Raw genomic sequence first — 16,159 nt, forward strand, 5'->3', positions numbered from 1 at the left:
CTTTTAAGTTTGAGGCCTAAAGAGAATAAAGCGTAGGGTTGAGCATTCTCTCGTGTGTTAATTGGTATTTGTGTCTCTCCTTTAGAGAAGCGATTGCCCAAGTTCTGTACCCATCTTTCTTTCCCCCGTCCTTTACACATTCTTTCCCTCTCCCATCATAAAAAGCAGATCGTTTTCTTGTTGAGTTGTAGCTCTTTGTATATCCTGGATACACATCTCACAGAAATGTGTTGCCTTCATTCTCTTTGTAGATCAGTCACCAATTAGCAGCATCTAAAATGCCAAGCATTTTGCAAACAGTGTCATTTAGCGCCTTCCCAATCTTGTGAGATAAAGGGGAAATTAAAACTTACAGGTTTAACAAGCCACCCCTGACTGCGTGTATTATTTATTAATGACTGAATCAAATTTAAACTCATGAGCTTCTGAACCAGGGTTGGTCCTGAAAGTTCCCGTTCCGGTACCAAGAAGACCAGGCTCGGGGAGGGACGGGGGAAGTCTGAGCCTGCGCACACATAGGCGCTCCAGACCCGAGCGCAGTGTAAATAAGCGCCAGAGCGCCGTTCTACTTCCGGTGGGGAAGAGAGAGGGAAAGCACCGCCGGAAGCGCGAAGGTGCTGCGTAATCCCCCAGACGCTGAGGCTCTTGCGGCCCCCAAGATGCCTGACTACCTAGGTGCGGACCAGCGGAAAACCAAGGAGGATGAGAAGGACGACAAGCCCATCCGAGGTGAGCGCACACGGGCTGGAGCTCCCAGCCGGGAGGGATCGACGCCCGCCCCGCAGAGGCGCGGGATTCCCGCCGCCGTCGGACCGGAGTGGTGACAGGCCCGGGCCGCCGCTCCCGCCCGCCTCCCGTCTCTTCCTCGCTCACTCCAGGCTCTGGATTATTCTTTTGATCACCGATTTTTTTAAACGGTGTTTTATTTTTTTCTATCGAATAGTTTGCCAGGAGTTGACGCTTCATACCCAGCGTGGCCTTGCAGGCCTGCAAAAGGTGCTCAGCCTGGTGGGGTTCGAGTTCTTCCTCCCGGCCCCTCCTCCCCTCCTAGTGTGGCGGTTTGGGTGCTGCCACTGAGTGGTGGCAGTCCTGAAAGGCGACGGTTCAGAACTCGAGTCAAAAGAGGTCAAGTCTCGCATCCTTGTCCCCAGATTCCAGCTAGTGCCGGTTCCAGTCATTTTACGTTTTTTTTTTTTTGTCATTTTTAATACATATAGAAGCAAGACTCTGTGTGTGTGTGTGTGTATGTATGTATGTATGCATGCAGGTGTGTGTGGGTATCTATCATAATGTATCCTTCTGTGTATCAGCATCTTGCATTTAGCGATTTCATGATAATAGCAAGTGCTTGTGTCTGTGCAAAATGTCCCATATAATGGCTGCACAGATCGATGGAGAATTCGGATGTTCCCATCTACAGATGATCGTGTCCTAAAACTTGGCACATGGAAGTTACAGGCTAAGTTCTAGAAGCAGGGTTGCCAAAATTACTCCCCACAGAGACTAGACTTGTTGATATTTTTTTCATTCAGTGCATGAGATGTGGTCACCGTTTTTAGATATAGTTTCTTCTATTTTTTTCTAGTCTAATCTTGATACTTTGTTTTTACTTCTTCACCCTAAAGACAACCATTTTTCAATGTTGTGTCTCAGTCTTCCCTTTCATAACAACCTCGGCCTCCCCTTTACCATTTAAGCCTCTTCCCCAGAGAAAGAGCCTTTAGTCCCAACACTCAGGAGGCAGAGGCAAGTAGATCTCTGAGTTCAAGGCCAGCCTGGTCTACAGATCGAGTTCCAGGACATCCGGGACTATATAGGGAAACTCTGTCTCAAAAAACCAAAACCAAACAAAAAAGTTGAGACAGTGTATTTTTGTTTTCACTCTATAGCCAGTTTTCTGTTTCATTGTCTCTTTTTCCATCCCTCTTTCTTCCCCCTTCCTTTCTTTTTTCCTTCTCCCCTTCCTTCCCTCCCCCACTTTCTTTTTCTTTTTTTCTCCTTTTGTTGCCTAGCTGGCTGAAAGGATAAGCTTGGTAAAAGAAGGAGCTAGATTAACTCTTGGCATTAGTTCTCACTGATTGGCTCCAGTGTAGTTTGGAAATAGTAGTATTTGTGGGATGGACTAGCATATCCATAGTACACAGTACATTTATATTTAACCTGTCTCCCATACAGTGACTCTTTGGTCTGCTGTCCTGACTGCCTGCTGCCTTACTAGGTGACCTTGGGCCTTACTGACCTTTTCTAGCTGATGGTCATTGTCCCTTTTGCTGTTTCTTTTCCTTCACTGTGACCTGCAATAGCTTCTCTGAAATTTCCTTTCTGGTGATTTCATCTGTTTGCATCTTGAGCTGTCTCTTCTCAGATGTAATTCTCAGCTAACCTTTCTTTTTCTTCTCCAGTTTATAAAGGTTTGCTGTGGGTGGTGGCCGGCAGGGTAGGATCAGTCCTTCTTGGCAGCCGCTTTTCTTTTCGGTTGCTCAGCGCCTTGCTGCTTCCTCTTGGTCCATCTCCTTCTTGATGAACTTGAGCTTTGTTTGGTCTTGGAGACCTTGAGAAGCAGCATTGTAAAGGCACGCACGTCCTGGACCATATTTTCAGAGAACTTGGTATGTTTAGTGAGGCATAGACACCTGTGGCCTTTGTTGAGATGGCAGCCAAGTCTGGAAAGACAGTTGATTGTTTTGACTTCGTGTTGGTGCTGAAACTCTGTCTGATTTCTCTGCCTTCTGGGTTGCCACATTGGGATGTGCTGGTGTGTTAAGGATTCTTGGGGCTACCATTAGATTCTAAAGTTTATAGGACGTGTTGTGGGACTTAGATGTTACAGTCATGATTGTGACTTTATTGTTGTAAAAGATACAAAGCAAAATCTGCAAAGACAAAAGGGACAGAGGGCGTGAGGTGACATCTAGAGGAACAGGAAGAAGAATTGCAGATGCTCCTGGTTGTCTCGACAACAAGATATGACAGCATGGTTAAAATAATTGCCAGTCAGGGAAGACTGTTGGGGACTTGGTGCCAGTGCCTAGTTTGTTCTTCCTGGGGGTTGGATAGATAGGCAGGCTTTGCCTAGCGCTTAACACGATTCCAGGCTCTCAGAAGGAAGTTGGTGTTCTGCATGGATTGTCATTTGTGCAAATAGTCTGCACAGTGAACTACTCTGTCAGAAGTGACGTTACCAGCTTGAGGCTGGAATTCAGGTCTGTCAGGCTGTACTACGCTGTCTCCTACAGCCATGTCAGCTGTGTGAGAGGCTCGGGGCAGGAGGGCTGTCTGTTCGTGCTCTTGAATGCCCACAGAGGCACGCAACTGTTGACTTGAGAATCATAATTAGATGTTAGTTAGAATGCACACTGATCCACTAAAGAAGTGTAGACTATGTATCATTTACAGAGAGACTAATAATCAATTATGCCTGACAACCACTGATAACATTTGCTAATGACTAGCTAAGATTCCTCTGAGTAACAGTCCTGTTTGTCCTGGAACTCGCTTTGTAGACCAGGCTAGCCTTAGACTTACTGAGATCCACCTGCTTCTGCCTCCCAAGTGCTGGGATTAAAAGTGTCCACTACCACTGGCTACCTTGTTGTATTTCGTTGTATGAATATAGCATGGTTATTTAACTAAGCGCCATAATGGGTATGTTTTATATGTGCAGTACATAAAGTGTATAAAATGGTGATCGAGTGTGTAATACTGTGTAATTAATTCCTCATCCCCATTCTTACTGCTTTTGGAACTCAGACAGAACACTTGGATTTGAACAGGAAAGTTGACCAGCTGCCCTCTCCTGTTGAACCTCATGTCATGTATTTGTTTTGTTCTAGCTCTGGACGAGGGGGATATTGCCTTACTGAAAACTTACGTAAGTCTTCTTAAATGACTACAAAGAGTAGATGTTTTGTGTTTAAACAAGAATTGTTTTTATTTTGTTTTTCTAAACTGATTAGAAGGGCACGTCAGAGAGTTCACACTAAGAAGAGGTTACCTGCCCCACCCAGTTCTCTGTCCAGATGACCACAGAGGGTTGGGTCTGCAGCACCTTAACTGCTCCTGATCTGTACACGGCCTCTGAGAGTGGGTGGTGGTGTGTCGAAGATGTTTGGAGTGGCTTGTGCAAATGTAGTGTGTTTAAAATACATGTGGCAAAATTAGATTTGAATGGAAAATTTAAGTGCTTAGACATATGCTACTTCAGCTGGGTGTGGTGGCTCACACCTTTTGCCCAGCACTCAGCATTATCACAAGTGTGAGGCCAGCTTGGTTTAGATCACGTACAGGTCAGAAAGTGCAGAACTGCCATAGGAAAATGTCTAGAAAGGTCTCCTCCCTTCACTGCCCGGCCCTGACACAGCAAGGCTAGTAGACTGTTGGCACAGAGAGTTGTGTCTGGGGTTTCCTAAGTATTGATGTTCAGATGCTCTAACTGAACTGGTCTTTGCCACCCAGGGCCAGAGCACATACTCCAGGCAGATCAAGCAGGTGGAAGATGACATTCAACAGCTTCTCAAAAAAATCAATGAGCTCACTGGTACGTATCCATCCTACCTCCTTTCTTTAAATGAATCATTGCTTGTGCTGTAAGATTTTAGTACAAATTTGAAGTAAAATTGTAAGTTACAGAAATGTTAAATGACCTCATTTAACACTCTCTTTTACTGTGTACTTTTACAGCTGTGTTTAATCCTTATGCAGTTAGGTAGCACCCTTTATACAAGTAATATTTCTGCTGGCCAAAGCCTAGCTCGGTAAACTCTAATATATCAAAATTTTAAATTGAATAAAAACATGATTTTATCCAGTATGGCTATTGCCTGGTTGTTGGCACTTGGAAATTTAAATAGTGAAGTCTTGTAATACAAAAAAAAAAAAAAAAAAAAAGAAAGAAAAAAAGAAAGAAAAAAGTCAAGTATACATTTTTGGCTTTGATTGCTTTAGGACAGTGGTTTGGATAGAGGCTATAGGGTAATGATTCAGTTTGATGGCATTCTGCAGTGATCGGAGGCAACTTGATCCCGTGATGTGCAGAAAGCAGGTACTGGTGGTGTGTGTCTAGAAGCCAGGATGCTGCTGAGCATCCCACAGAGTATAAGGACAGAACCTTGAAAAGGAGGTAGTCAACCTGGAATGCCAGTAGTGCCAGGGCAGAGAAAGCTGGTTTTGGGGTGACGCAGTACATCTTGCTGAATTTTCTCATCTTTCTCTTTGCAGGTATTAAAGAGTCCGACACTGGCCTGGCTCCTCCAGCCCTCTGGGATCTGGCCGCAGATAAACAGACACTTCAGAGCGAGCAGCCACTGCAGGTAGCCAGGTATGTCAGGCTCTGTGGTGCTTATGGCCAAGCTCATTTAGAGTGTGGGGCTAATGCAGTGGTTAAATCCGTTTGTTTGTTTCACATTTCATGGATAAAACTTTCTGCAGATAATGTGGGTTAACATTGTGTGCCTTAAGTAATTACTCAGAATCCCCAGAGAGTACAGCGCACAGTGTGAAAACCCAGTTCTCGTGCCGCAGTGACTCCTCTTACCCATTCACGTACAACCTCCTGTAAGGCTGCATGCAGAGAAATAAATGGGGAGTCCTTAAAGTCTTTATTACATTCATGTATTTGTGTATGAGCACTCCCATGTGCACAGCATGGGTGAGGGGTCAGAAGACAACTTTTGTGGTCCTTTCCTTGGCCATGTGGAGTCCAGGGAGCAAACTCAGGGCTTCACATTCGATGGGAAGCCCCTACGTGCCGAGCCATCTTACCAGCCCCTTGAGGTTTCTATTAAAGACATAACTGTAGTAGGAAGGAGGCTGCTCATTCATTCCCAGCTTCCCAGACACACTAAGTAATCACACAGAAACTGTTATTTGCAATACTGTTTGACCAATAGCTTCAGCTTATTGCTAGGTAGCTCTTACATCAAGAATTAATCCATTTTCCATTATTTTTATTTTACCACGAGGCTCGTGGCCTACTGGCAAGGTCCCAGCTGACAGTTCTCATCTTTCCCTTCTGGCAGCTCCATGGCATCTCACTGACTCTGCCTTCTTTCTCCCAGCATTCTGTTTAGTTTTCCTCACCTAGCTCTATTCTGCCCTGCTATAGGCCCAAAGCAGTTTCTTTATTCATTAACCAATAAAAGCAACATATATACAGAAGGACCTCTCACATCACATAACTATATTGTTTGGAAATTGTTTTTGCTTTTAGCATAGGTATACCTCTTTATTTCCTTTTAATTTTTAAAGAAAATTTGTTCAGTTTAAGTTGTAAGCTGTTCCAGCCATTCTGGAAGTTAAAGTTTCTGTAGATATACTTCTTTCTTTTTTAAAAGATAGGATCTCACTCTGTAGCCTAGGTTGGTCTCAGACTTGCAGTGATCCTCCTGCTTCTGCCTCCCAAGTGTGGGATTACAGTGTGGGAAAACCTCCTCGGCCTCCTTTTTAAATCATGACCCAGCCAGACGTGGTGGTAGCACATGGTGGCCCACACCTACAGTCCTGGCACCAGGAGGCCACATCAGGGTGGACGGCACATTTGCTGTCCGCCTCAGCTGCGTGTTAGACCAAATACCAACATCTACCCCTGTCTGGAGCAGCAGGTTGTCAGCTTCTCCCTTAGAAGACCTGTGCTGGTGACAGAAAATGGCCCTGTTACATACACTGCACACACAAAGCGCTCCCACCAACAGCCCGTATGCACACTCGGGGGCTCTTCTGTATTCTCTGTGTTTGTTGCTGTGGCTTATGTGATAGCTACTTAGTATGAATTATATATTCTGTTTCTGTCTTATTAGATACTTTGATACACATGGTATTATATATTAACTTTCACCAGAGCTCTCAGAGAGTGGATGCTTCCAAATTAAAAATAACAAAAATGTATTTAAAATGTGAACCTAAGAAAAAAATGAAAACACATAAATTACTGAATTTGATATAAGACACAAGGCTATATTCTTAGTAAAGAAGATAGTCTCCTAAGATGAAAAGTGTCCCTGATAATAAAGGGACGTGAAAAGCAAAGTCAAGCTTGGAAACCACTGAGAAAACTTTTGGGTTTAGTCTTCCTGGGGAAGGGTATCATCTGAAGTTTCTATGGCTCAGCTAAGGTTGAGTGTCCCGTTAGTTAGGGCTGAGCCCAGAAGGATCTTGAGCAGTGGCCCAGTTTCTGCCTCTGTGGTCTACACTTGCTCTGTGCTACACCGCGTGCCCTGGGTTTGGATTTCTTCCTCTCATGAAGCCTTTTGCTGTGCTAGGTGTACGAAGATAATCAATGCTGATTCAGAGGACCCCAAATACATTATCAATGTGAAGCAGTTCGCCAAGTTTGTGGTGGATCTCAGTGATCAGGTGGCGCCTACCGACATTGAGGAAGGGATGAGAGTTGGGTAAGTTCTCACTGGCTTTGTTGTGAGTGAGTGTGAAGGGCGGTCAGCACACCTCATGTCTTCTCTTCTCTGCGAGCTCCCTGACTTCACACCAGCGTAGCCTTCCCGTTTCCACGTTGCTTCTTATGCATGACTTTATGTGTCCTAATTAAAGACATGCAGCTAAGGTTGAGGCAGTACATGCTTGAGAACAGTTAATGAGGATCAACTAGAATACATACTAACTGTTTTCTCTTCTTAACTTCTGGGACTATATCTCTTTTGCTTACCTATCATGTGGTTTTCAAGATAAATACTAGCCAGAGAAAGTCCTCTGAAAACTTAAAGAGCATCTGTTTTGTTTTTGTTTTTATTCCCTCAGTGTGGACAGAAATAAATACCAAATTCACATTCCACTACCTCCTAAGATTGACCCAACAGTTACCATGATGCAGGTAAGAAACTTGGGGAAAATGACTTACATTCTTTAATATAATTGAGAGCCAGGCATAGTGACTCATATCCTTGATCTGTCATTTGGGATGCTTAGACAGAAGGATTGCCGTGAATTAAAGCCTTTGAAGCTAGCCTGGGCTATAAGGCAGAAGCCTATCTCATAAAATAAACAAAACCCCAAACAAAGAAAACAACAGCAACAGCTGCATCTCTTCCTAAAAAGTTTGAGGCCTTTAAACAGCTAATGCGCCAAAAAGTTACCAGAGATTAAAAAATATTTGGGAAATCTTTACAGTATTTGTCACTTTGTATGTCAGAATATGTAGCAGAATAGACAGTTCTGGGACACTGGGATCAGTCACTGTCCTGACCTAGAGCAGTTCTAACTGCCTTTCTGTGCGCATGCTTGTTACGCTTGGTCTCCTGGGGAGGACCGGGTCTTCTCTGATGGGCTGTTGTGTCCTCTTCTTCAGGTGGAGGAGAAGCCTGACGTCACATACAGTGACGTTGGTGGCTGTAAGGAGCAGATTGAGAAGCTGCGAGAAGTGGTTGAAACCCCTCTGCTCCACGTAAGTTCACGTAAACTCCTGCGTGTGAAGACGTGGTGAGCTGCTGTGCAGTGAGCACCAACGTCGCTTGTGTAGTAATAGCTTTCCGAACGTTTCATTAATGAAACTTTTGATAGGGTCGAGGTGTGGAAAATAGTTAAATTTCAGGAGAGAGCAAACAGGAATTGAGTGGCCAGTGTATTTAAAAGACAGATCTGCTATTTAGATTGATAAAGGAAATTAGGGGGTAGCCTGTTAAGTTATACATAATTACTGTTATTGCAGAAGAAACATGTAGATCTTGGAGGATAATGGAACACACAGTATCAAATAATGGACTTTTGAAGCACTGTAATTTTTTAAAGTGAAAATACTATTTTTGTGTCATTTTATATTTTATTATGAGAAGAGGTAAATGTAAAATGTGTGTCTCTGTCACAGCCAGAGAGATTTGTTAACCTTGGGATTGAGCCTCCAAAAGGTGTGCTGCTGTTTGGTCCCCCGGGCACGGGCAAGACGCTCTGTGCTAGGGCCGTCGCCAACAGGACCGACGCCTGCTTCATTCGAGTTATCGGGTCTGAGCTCGTGCAGAAATACGTCGGGGAGGTAAGTGAACTTGTCAAAATTAAAGCCATCATTGCTCTGTGGGAGATTCGTGACATATGCATAAGATTAAAAAATAATTCCAAATAAGCTGCCATTTCAAATTCTGATCAACGTTGCCTCCCAGAAGAACAGCAGTTAGTGTGGTTTGGGTGTGTGAGATAAAAACCCCAGGGGTGCTGGGGAAATGAAATGTTCTCTCAGGGACAGTAGCCAAAGGTTTAGTGAGAAATAGAGAACATGGATTGTCTGTGTGTGGGGGACATGGGTGTCTGCACACACACAATAGAGAACATGGATTGTCTGTGTGTGGGGGACATGGGTGTCTGCACACACACAATAGAGAACATGGATTGTCTGTGTGTGGGGGCATGGGTGTCTATACACACAATAGAGAACATGGATTGTCTGTGTGTGGGGACATGGGTGTCTACACACACAATAGAAAACATGGATTGTCTGTGTGTGTGGGCATGGGTGTCTACACACAATAGAGAACATGGATTGTCTGTGGGGACATGGGTGTCTACACACACACAAGCACAAAAGTGTTAGCTAAGAATGTACATTTAGGTTAAAGGCTAGGGTTGCATATATGATATCTAAAACATTCTGTTTAGTATACTTAAGGATTGCCAAAAGGGCTACATGACTTAGTATTTTAATTTTAATGTTTAGATCAAAGCTTAATCAGATTCAGTGATCAGTAATACCAGGTGACAGATGAAGTACTTTGATGTCCTCAAATTTTGCTTATCGTACTTCACTTAAGAACGCTAACATGCAAAATAAAAAAAAAGCATTAATGATGAGATGTGATCACGTCTCATCGTAACCTTAGTGCTGTTGGATAGCTGGAGAGTCAGGAAGACTGAAACACTGTGTGGAGGCCAGCAAGGTCCGTTTGGTAGTGTAGCTAGCAGGCTTTAGTCTTCTTGTTTTATTTTTTTTATTTATTTATTTATTTATTTATTTATTTATGAGATAGGGTTTCTTTGTGTATCTCTGGCATCCTGGAATTCTGTAGACCAGGCTGACCTCAAACTCAGAAATCTGCCTGCCTCTGACTCCCAGGTACTGGGATTAACGGCGTGCGCCACCACCGCCTGGCTCAAGCATCAATCTTTCAAAAAAAAAAAAAAAGCTTAGGTGATAATGGTTGAGAATGCTGTTAGAAAAAGTGTTTAAAGCCATGCAGTATAGTTTATTTATTGTACTTGAAAAGATTTTAAAGTCAACTCTGTAGTAATGAATCAAATTTTCTCACTAGGGGGCCCGGATGGTTCGTGAGCTTTTTGAAATGGCCAGAACGAAAAAAGCCTGCCTTATTTTCTTTGATGAAATTGATGCCATTGGAGGTATGGATGACTTTTATAGATTTAGTTGTCTTTAGTGCGCGTGTGTGCGCGTGCGTGTGTGTGTGCGCGTGCGTGTGTGTGTGTGCGCGTGCGTGCGTGTGTGTGTGTGTGTGCGCGCGCGCGCGCGTGCGTGTGTGTGTGTGCGCGCGCGTGCGGGCACGCACCTGTGCAGTGCTGTCGTGTCTTAGTCGGTTTCTGTTGCTGTGCAGACTCCATGACCACAGCAAGTCTTATAAAGAGAACTCTTCATTGGGCTGGCTTACAGTTCAGAGGTTTCATCCATTATTGTCATGGCGGGAAGTATGACGTCACACATGCACACACGGTGCTGGAGGAGGTGCTGAGAGTTCTACATCTGGATTGGCAGGCAGCAGGAAGAGAGACACTGGCCAGGCTTGAGCATCCAAGACCTCAAAGCCTGCTCCTCGTGGCATGCTTCCTCCAACAACGCCACACTCGCTCCCGCAGGGCCGTAATTCCCCATAGTGGCATTCCTATGAGCCTGTGTGGTCATTCTCTTTCAGCCACCACATACAGTACGCGTGTGGTTAAAGGACGTCCTGTGGGGGCCGGTTCCTTCCTACGGTGTGGGTCCCAGCTCTCCCTCCCCCCAGCCGTTGATCATCCCTGGATGATATTTTAAAGAATTGGTATAGGATTGAGTTCCGTAAAAGCTTAAAGTGATACGTGGTAGAGTTCTGATGTTAGTCTACAAGACTTTAACTCCAGGTCACAGGTTTAAGCAACAGAATGACTGAAAACCGTGAGCTGTCCTGAGGTGTTGGCTGTGACAGAATACTAAAAACCCTTAGTAGCCGCAGGTTCGTCTGTCACTGTCCGCAGTAACGTCTCTGTTGTTGGATAGCTAAGTTGGGCCCTCAGTGTAGCCGTTGTTACTAATGCTGCAATGAGCATTGATGTGCAGCTGTTTCTGTGATGTCTGCCGTCCTCTGCGTAAATACCCAGGAGTGTGTGTCTGTGACTGTGTATGCCATACCCAGGCGTGTGTGTCTGTGACCGTGTATGCCATACCCAGGCGTGTGTGTCTGTGACCGTGTATGCCATACCCAGGCGTGTGTGTCTGTGACCGTGTATGCCATACCCAGGAGTGTGTGTCTGTGACCGTGTATGCCATACCCAGGCGTGTGTGTCTGTGACCGTGTATGCCATACCCAGGAGTGTGTGTCTGTGACCGTGTATGCCATACCCAGGAGTGTGTGTCTGTGACCGTGTATGCCATACCCAGGAGTGTGTGTCTGTGACCGTGTATGCCATACCCAGGAGTGTGTGTCTGTGACCGTGTATGCCATACCCAGGAGTGTGTGTCTGTGACCGTGTATGCCATACCCAGGAGTGTGTGTCTGTGACCGTGTATGCCATACCCAGGAGTGTGTGTCTGTGACCGTGTATGCCATACCCAGGAGTGTGTGTCTGTGACCGTGTATGCCATACCCAGGAGTGTGTGTCTGTGACCGTGTATGCCATACCCAGGAGTGTGTGTCTGTGACCGTGTATGCCATACCCAGGAGTGTGTGTCTGTGACCGTGTATGCCATACCCAGGAGTGTGTGTCTGTGACCGTGTATGCCATACCCAGGAGTGTGTGTCTGTGACCGTGTATGCCATACCCAGGAGTGTGTGTCTGTGACCGTGTATGCCATACCCAGGAGTGTGTGTCTGTGACCGTGTATGCCATACCCAGGAGTGTGTGTCTGTGACCGTGTATGCCATACCCAGGAGTGTGTGTCTGTGACCGTGTATGCCATACCCAGGAGTGTGTGTCTGTGACCGTGTATGCCATACCCAGGAGTGTGTGTCTGTGACCGTGTATGCCATACCCAGGAGTGTGTGTCTGTGACCGTGTATGCCATACCCAGGAGTGTGTGTCTGTGACCGTGTATGCCATACCCAGGAGTGTGTGTCTGTGACCGTGTATGCCATACCCAGGAGTGTGTGTCTGTGACCGTGTATGCCATACCACACGTGGAGGTCGGAGTGCAGCTCTCCAGGATCTGTTTGCTCTTTTTCTGTTTGGGTTCTGGGTATCACACAGGTCACCTTTACCCACTGAGCCTCTTGCTGGCCCATTGTTTGTTTTCCTAATGAATGCATTGTGCCTGGGATAAGGTAGATCTCACTCAGTGTAGGGGTTTTTCCTGTAGCTTCTTAGATGTACTTGTTCTTTTTAGTTCAAAAGCTTTCAGTATCTTCCCTGGAACTAACTTAGTGGTCATAGTCTTTAAGACTGCTTTCATTGCCGGGCGATGGTGCGCACGCCTTTAATCCCCGCACTCGGGAGGCAGAGGCAGGCAGATTTCTGGAAGTTTGAGGCCAGCCTGGTCTACAAGACCTAGTTCCAGGACAGGAACCAAAAAAGCTACAGAGAAACCCTGTCTTGAAAAATCAAAAAAAAAAAAAAAGACTGCTTTCGTCATGGAAAGATTCCCTTGTAGTTCCTGATCATCAGGAGTGCCTTTCAGTTGTTATTGAGGTCAAGCTGTTTTAATAGATAAGCAGAAATGGCCCCTCTCTGCCCCAGAGACTCTTCAGACCAGGGCAAGCTATGTATTGGAGATAGAAGATGAAAAAATGCAAAAGAAGAGAGTGACTGGGTAAGAAATATAGGTGAGAAAGAGTCAAGCCGACGTAGCTGACATCGGGGACCGACTAGGGAGGAACGCATGGAGAGGACACGGTCGTGCTCACCATTCAGGTCTGTGTCTCCGCGCCTGCCGTAACCGTGGGAGCTCCTCTGTGATGGCCGTTCTAGGCTTCGCTTTTTAGATACTAGGTTACAGGTGCTGTTCCAGTCTTTAGGTAGTGCTTCAGCAGATGGAGCCTCACATGCCCAGAACATCATTCCTTCAGGGATCCTCAGTACGAATGCCAGCGCCATCCTATGCCATCCCCAGTGCTCCAGGCACTGCCTAGACTGTGTACATTCCCCCGTATGTAGGTGTTCAGACACAGATCTGATTCAAAGGTTAATGTCGACAGGCTAGCAGTATTCTTTAGGTCAGATTCCAGCATATGGTCAACACTTGCTGAGTTTCTCACAAGGGAAACTCCTAGGGTTCCTGAGCTGCCAAGCCACCAGCATAGCAGGAGTCTTTTCCACATGGTGCCTTGTTTTGTCAGTTGTCTGTGCCGAACACCCAGTGCAGAGGAAGCTGCCCTGGGTTTGGCCTTTTCTGCTCAGTTAGAATGTCTGACAGTGTGTGGGTGTGTGCATGAATACAGTATCAGAGGAGGGCATCACACTGCCTGGGAGCAGGTTCCAGGCCGTCGTGACTGAGACGAGGGTGCCAGGAAGCTGACTCAGGGTCTTCTGCAAGAGCTGTGTGTGCTCCTAACTCCGAGTCGTCTTTCCAGCCACTTTCATTTATTCAGAAAATGTGTGCCATGCGTGTTGTGTATGTGTGTGCGTGAGAGAGAGAGAGAGAGAGAGAGAGAGAGAGAGAGAGAATGCCCGCAGAGGTCAAAAAAAATTGTCACATGCTTTGGAGCTAGAGTCGAGGCAGTTGTGAGCAGTCTGTAAGATTTGGGGACTGGATCTGGGGTCCTCTGTAAGAACAGCAAGTGTTCTTTCTTAACTGCTGAGCCATCTCTACATTCTCCTAGTACTCTTTGAATAACTGATCTCCAACCGTCCCCAAATTATTATTACCTGGAGAGTCCAGCCGAGGTAATAACAGCTGACATCTTGAAAGTCTTCCTGAAGGGGACCCCCCCCCCCCCGTGGGAGCATCTTTCTGGACCCTGGATTAGGCATAAACCACACCCAAGCACCTTTTTTCACAGCAGGGAAAACTAAAGTGGCTGCTTTCTGACTCACACAGAAAAGCGGCAGCAAATGACCTTGCAGGTGCAATTTTGAGAGCAGAAGGGGAGGTCTGTGTTAGCATGGACTGGGATGCGGTGGTGGAGGAGATCGAGAAGGGGACAGGGAAAGCAGCGACAAAGGACCACCTCTGGATAGAGGAGAAGAATGAGGCCCATAGGCAAATGGCGGTTTATCAGGGTAACAGAGAAAACCCTGCGTTAGGATGAGGTGTGCGGGGCTGGAAACTTGGTGGTCAGCCTTGGGAGAAGGAGGTGGTCAAATGGGGCAGTAGACCTTGATGGCTAACTCTAGGGATGTAATCTAGGGGTTCTTAGCAAGGGAAGGGATGGAAGGGCCAGGCCTGCCAGGGTAGTCTCTTCGCTCCCTACGCAAGAGTCCTTGATTAATTTGAAAACAAAATGTCCTTAAGGAGTAACTTTAAAGATCTCTCAAGAAAGCTGTTAAGTAAAGCTGTGGTAAATTCTTTCTAAAGCAGAGATTTGCCTAGGTTCAGTCCAGGCAAAATCCAGCACTGAGAAGGGGAAATGGGTGCAAGATCTCACCCTAACCAAGAAGCTGTTTGCAGCTGTCTGCTGGGAAGGAAAGATCAGTATTCTCCAGTGGATTATGTCTGAATCTACCGACCACACCGCAGGGCAGGCCCAGCCTTGAGTAGTTAGTTGGCCAGCACAAAACCGACTCGGAGTTTTTTGTGTGGTTTTTGTTTCATTTTGTGTTGTTTTGTTATATTTTGCTCTTTAGTTTTGACTTGAGAGTAGGTGTGCATTAGCTGTGGGGAGGCTGTGCGACAAGGCCTGTGTCTTCAGTCCTGCGTGGAGCTGCTCTACCTGGGCTTGAGATGAGTCTCTGCTGTCTTCCCAGGGGTTTGGTCAGCGTAGCTGCTCTACCTGGGCATGAGATGAGTCTCTGCTGTCTTCCCAGGGGTTTGGTCAGCGTAGCTGCTCTACCTGGGCTTGAGATGAGTCTCTGCTGTCTTCCCAGGGGCTCAGTCAGCGTAGCTGCTCTGCCTGGGCATGAGATGAGTCTCTGCTGTCTTCCCAGGGGCTCGGTTTGATGATGGCGCTGGGGGAGACAATGAGGTGCAGAGAACAATGTTGGAGCTGATCAACCAGCTGGATGGTTTTGATCCTCGAGGCAACATCAAAGTCCTGATGGCTACCAACCGGCCTGACACTTTGGATCCAGCGCTGATGAGGCCGGGGAGATTGGACAGAAAAATTGAGTTTAGCTTACCTGATTTAGAGGTAAAAAAAAAAAAATCATTTTAGAAAAATTATTCTTGAAAATTTGTCTTTCTGATACTTATTTTCACTTTAATATATGTGAATTCCTTCATTTTTAGGGTCGGACTCACATCTTTAAGATTCACGCCCGCTCCATGAGTGTTGAACGAGACATTAGGTTTGAGCTGCTAGCCCGACTGTGTCCGAACAGCACTGGAGCAGAGATTAGGAGCGTGTGTACAGAAGCTGGTATGTTTGCCATCCGAGCACGGCGGAAGATTGCTACCGAGAAGGACTTCCTGGAAGCTGTGAACAAGGTCATCAAGTCCTATGCCAAGTTCAGTGCCACCCCCCGCTACATGACGTACAACTGAGCCTCACAGGCTCCAGGGCTTCCTGTGATTGGGTAACGTGTTGCCGCCTCACAAAAATAAAAAATTTCAAAATTCCTAAGTTCCCTGTCGTGCTGTATAAGAGCGGTGTTTCAGGGCCCTGTGACTGCTGGTCCCCATCGTCTGAAGGGCTGACGCGCCACCGCCCCCTAGCCCGCCAGGCTCGTGCAGGCCGGTGCTGTGCGTGGATCGCTCCATTGTGTCTGTTGGCACAGAAAGTCTGGTGTGGCGAGCTCTTCAACTCTTCGGCCGTCATTGAAATGAGCGTTTCACCCTTAGGAGGGTTTTGTGTAGTAAGGTTTTGTTCTGTTGGTGGCACTGAGTGCTGGGTTTGGAATGCTAGGCAAACACTCTACCAGTGATCTACAT

The 16,159-nt window shown here is 46.2% G+C and overlaps 1 protein-coding gene across 1 annotated transcript; it reads left to right on the top strand.

The window, feature by feature from the left end:
- Positions 1-569: 569 nt before the first annotated feature.
- On the top strand, positions 570-15,851 carry Psmc2 (proteasome 26S subunit, ATPase 2). Its single transcript, XM_050139731.1, has 11 exons — positions 570-729; positions 3,834-3,871; positions 4,456-4,537; positions 5,218-5,317; positions 7,257-7,388; positions 7,750-7,822; positions 8,297-8,392; positions 8,813-8,977; positions 10,245-10,332; positions 15,217-15,419; positions 15,518-15,851. The coding sequence occupies exons 1-11, from the start codon at positions 660-662 to the stop codon at positions 15,770-15,772; spliced, it is 1,302 nt and encodes a 433-aa protein (XP_049995688.1). The 5' UTR covers positions 570-659; the 3' UTR covers positions 15,773-15,851.
- The last annotated feature ends 308 nt before the right edge of the window (positions 15,852-16,159 follow it).

This window comes from Alexandromys fortis, unplaced genomic scaffold (assembly GCF_014885135.2).
Source record: "Alexandromys fortis isolate MF-2015 unplaced genomic scaffold, M_Fortis_MF-2015_v1.1 scaffold_38, whole genome shotgun sequence".
Classification (NCBI taxonomy): domain Eukaryota; kingdom Metazoa; phylum Chordata; class Mammalia; order Rodentia; family Cricetidae; genus Alexandromys; species Alexandromys fortis.

Excerpts from the sequence above, each read along its gene's own strand:
- Psmc2 (XM_050139731.1), top strand. The coding sequence starts at position 660 with ATGCCTGACTACCTAGGTGCGGACCAGCGGAAAACCAAGGAGGATGAG. Across the intron at positions 7,823-8,296 it reads CAACAGTTACCATGATGCAG|GTGGAGGAGAAGCCTGACGT; the intron begins GTAAGAAACTTG and ends CCTCTTCTTCAG. Across the intron at positions 15,420-15,517 it reads TTAGCTTACCTGATTTAGAG|GGTCGGACTCACATCTTTAA; the intron begins GTAAAAAAAAAA and ends CTTCATTTTTAG.